This window comes from Marmota marmota, unplaced genomic scaffold (assembly GCF_001458135.2).
Source record: "Marmota marmota marmota unplaced genomic scaffold, marMar, whole genome shotgun sequence".
NCBI lineage: Eukaryota > Metazoa > Chordata > Mammalia > Rodentia > Sciuridae > Marmota > Marmota marmota.
This window is the reverse complement of record NW_026000211.1, coordinates 26,637,327-26,640,482: the sequence shown is the minus strand read 5'-3', so window position 1 is coordinate 26,640,482 and position 3,156 is coordinate 26,637,327. Positions and strand designations below refer to the sequence as shown.

The following is a 3,156-nucleotide window of genomic DNA, read 5'->3' as shown; positions in this document are numbered from 1 at the left end:
TGACAAATGTAACAAATTAAGACAAACCAACAATAAAAATCACTTTGGGCATACATTGAAAAACAATATTCAAGATGTCAAGAGCTCTGGGTTTGAAATTCAAAAACCACAGAAAACTTCCCAAGCTAATTTGTGATATGTTCATTTTAAAAATCAGGGAATAGATTATGGATCCTTCATGCTACCATGTATACTCCAGAAAAATCATTAGAAAACAGTTGATTTGGTTACAAGATTCTTTATTTTGTAAATTATACATAAACAGTAGAAAAGAAAATGCATTATACTTTAAATATTATGTAAGTTCAACAATAAAGTTTTTATTTAGTGTATAAATTAAATGGAAAGAATCCACCAATTTTGCTTTCAATGAATAATATACCAGGAAAACAGTTAACCCACTGTTGAAATTAAAGATATCAATGTGTAATATTCAACAGGATTTTTCCTTTTTTATTATGGGCACAAAACCATTGGTCTGATATACTTAAAAGTGATGGTGTGCCAAAATGTCTACACAATTAATTAACATGCTAACTTAAATATAGCAATTAAAGTAATTTTTGTTACAGTTAAATCTTAAATGCCACTCCACACAATTATTATAAACCAGTCCACATGGTAATTATGTAACAATAGAAAAAAAGAAAGAAACATATTCCATTTTCTTCATTCCAGCAGCAGTACCTTTACTGGTATTAATTTGTTAATTAGGTGTGCTTAAATATTGCCTAATATCCTACATTGGTATGCATGCTAATCCTTTCTATTTCTATTTTTGCAAGGCACCATACAATACGTTCTCTAAGCTTCAGCACTATGAACAAAAATGGCATAATTCTAAGAGTAAATGCGAATATTTATCTAAAATAAAACATAAAATTAGAATTAAGAATTTCAAATTTGACCTTGGGGGCAAATGAAAAACTTTTAGTGAAAATATGGTTAAAATGAATATTTCCTTTTGTCTTCCTAAATTCTGTACCCTAAATTGCTGGTCAGAAAGACAGAAATCTAAAAGTCATGCTGCTTAAGAATATTAAAAATATATATATGTGTAAGACTGCCATTCAGTTTAAAATAAAAATTAGAAAGGACAACTAAATTTCTAACATTCAAGAATCTGTGGTTTTCCATACTTGCTATTTTATAAAATATCCTATCATATCCAGAATAACTTCATAATTAAAAATGTTAACATAAACACTTTAATAAGATTCTACAATTGTCACTTTGTTTTACCATGTGGTCTCTCTGTTACCCTGATGCTACTTTGGAAAGATCTGGATCATGCATAATTTTATAAAATCCTTGGGGATCAGGTCACTATAAGATGTAAATTTAAGCTGGGCTTTCAGAAAACAAAACACTCATCATCCCAAGCACTCGTTCGTTGTTATTTTTTTATGGAACATTTGCAAAATTTGTTCTTATTCAGAATTTATTTTAGTAGCTCTCCACCACTTTCCTTTGTCTGGTTATACTGCATATATGTTCTCTTTTTCTCTAAGACATACAAAAACTTAAAGTAAATAATTCTTATTTAAACATAAATTTCTATGACTTTTCGTGCCATATTCGAAATAATTATACAAAATATATATGAGGTTTGAAATAATTTTGTTTGGGGGCAACAAGGTAATTCTCCATAGGCAATCACTTTGTCAATATTACAAATGTAGAATTTATTGACCTCAGCTGCCATTAATCAAATGTATCCATCATGATCATCGCCATCATCATCATCATCCCCTTCATCTTCGTCATCATCTTCAATTTCATCTTTATCAGTGATGATGTCATCTTCATCTTCTTCATCATCAGTCCAGTCATTAAAATCTCCACTTGCAAAATCTCCAGAGATCTCAAAATCTATAGCTAAAAATAAGTAAGCATTATATTTATTTTGACTGAGTATTGGGGTGATATATATACAAGAGATAAAATACTAATGAAAAATAGGAAAATTAATAAATTTTTAATTTGCTCATCACTTTAATGAAGATGAGAAATAAATCAGTTATTTGATAAACTGTTACATGTTAAACTGTATCATTTTTTAAATTTGTGTGCTAATAGCAAAATTATTGTTGGGGTATGCTATACTAAGATTTCTAGTTCAGTAATTTTGATCTCAGTCCGGTTTTTATAGAAGTTCACATGACATATTGAATCTTAAAGTGCTTAAAATTTCTTCTATAAGTGTGGTTGCAGAATAATTGTTCCCCTCCCCCAAATATTTACTTCATGATCCCTAGAACCTATAAATGATAACTTAAATGGAAACTTTGCAAATGTGATTAGGTCCTTATAACTTGAAATGGGGGAGATTTTCCCAGTTTATACATGAAGACCCCAACTGTCAGTTGGGTCCTTAAAATCAATAAACCTTTCCCAGATGGAATCTAAAGGAGATATGACTACAGAAGGATGGACAAAGAGATGCAAAGTTAGTTTTAATTAGGAGGTAAGTCTCCATGAGATAAGGAATGTGTGTGACTTCTAGAAGGCAGGAAAGACAAGGAGACTGGTTTTCCTCAAGAGTCTCAAAAAGAGCACTACCCTGCTGATACTGTGTGTGATGTTCAGCTTAGTGAGACAGACCCGAGATCTACTCGTGACAGATTGGCAAGATGACAAATTTCTGTAGATTGAGCCACTAAGTTGGAGGGAATTTGTTACTTTGACAAAAGAAATATTTATTAAAAGTATTTTTAAAAAAATATTTTAGAAATAGCTAATAATTTTTCTGGAGGTAATAATTCTCATTTATATCTCAGTATGTATTCACTTTTCAACTTCTCAAATGCCAGTGTGTCTTCATTTTTACCTCTTCTGAATATTAATTCTTATAATTCTTTGGTATCTAATTATAACAAATCCGATTAATAAAATTCAATGTTTATGAATTGGTTGAAATCAACACACACTGAAATTTCCATCTTATATGAAGAAAATGTTTCCATTTTCCCATTTCCTGCATATTCTTTTTTTTTTTTTTTAATTTTTTATTGTGGGTTGTTCAAAACATTACAAATTTCTTGACATATCATATTCCACACTTTGATTCAAGTGGGTTATGAACTCCCACCTTCACCCCATACACAGATTGCAGAATCACATCAGTTACACATCCATTGATTTACATATTGCCAT

General features: G+C 30.1%; 1 protein-coding gene across 4 annotated transcripts in view; it reads right to left on the bottom strand.

Moving 5' to 3' along the window:
- Positions 1–1,660: 1,660 nt before the first annotated feature.
- The window catches only part of Spock3 (SPARC (osteonectin), cwcv and kazal like domains proteoglycan 3), a 422,602-nt gene continuing 421,106 nt past the window's right edge, over positions 1,661–3,156 (bottom strand). For all 4 annotated transcript variants that reach the window (XM_015486234.2, XM_015486236.2, XM_015486233.2 and 1 more), the window contains one exon: positions 1,661–1,878. In XM_015486234.2, coding sequence (XP_015341720.1) covers positions 1,709–1,878 — 170 coding nt within the window. In that variant the 3' untranslated portion in view covers positions 1,661–1,708. The remainder of the gene's footprint in view (positions 1,879–3,156) is intronic.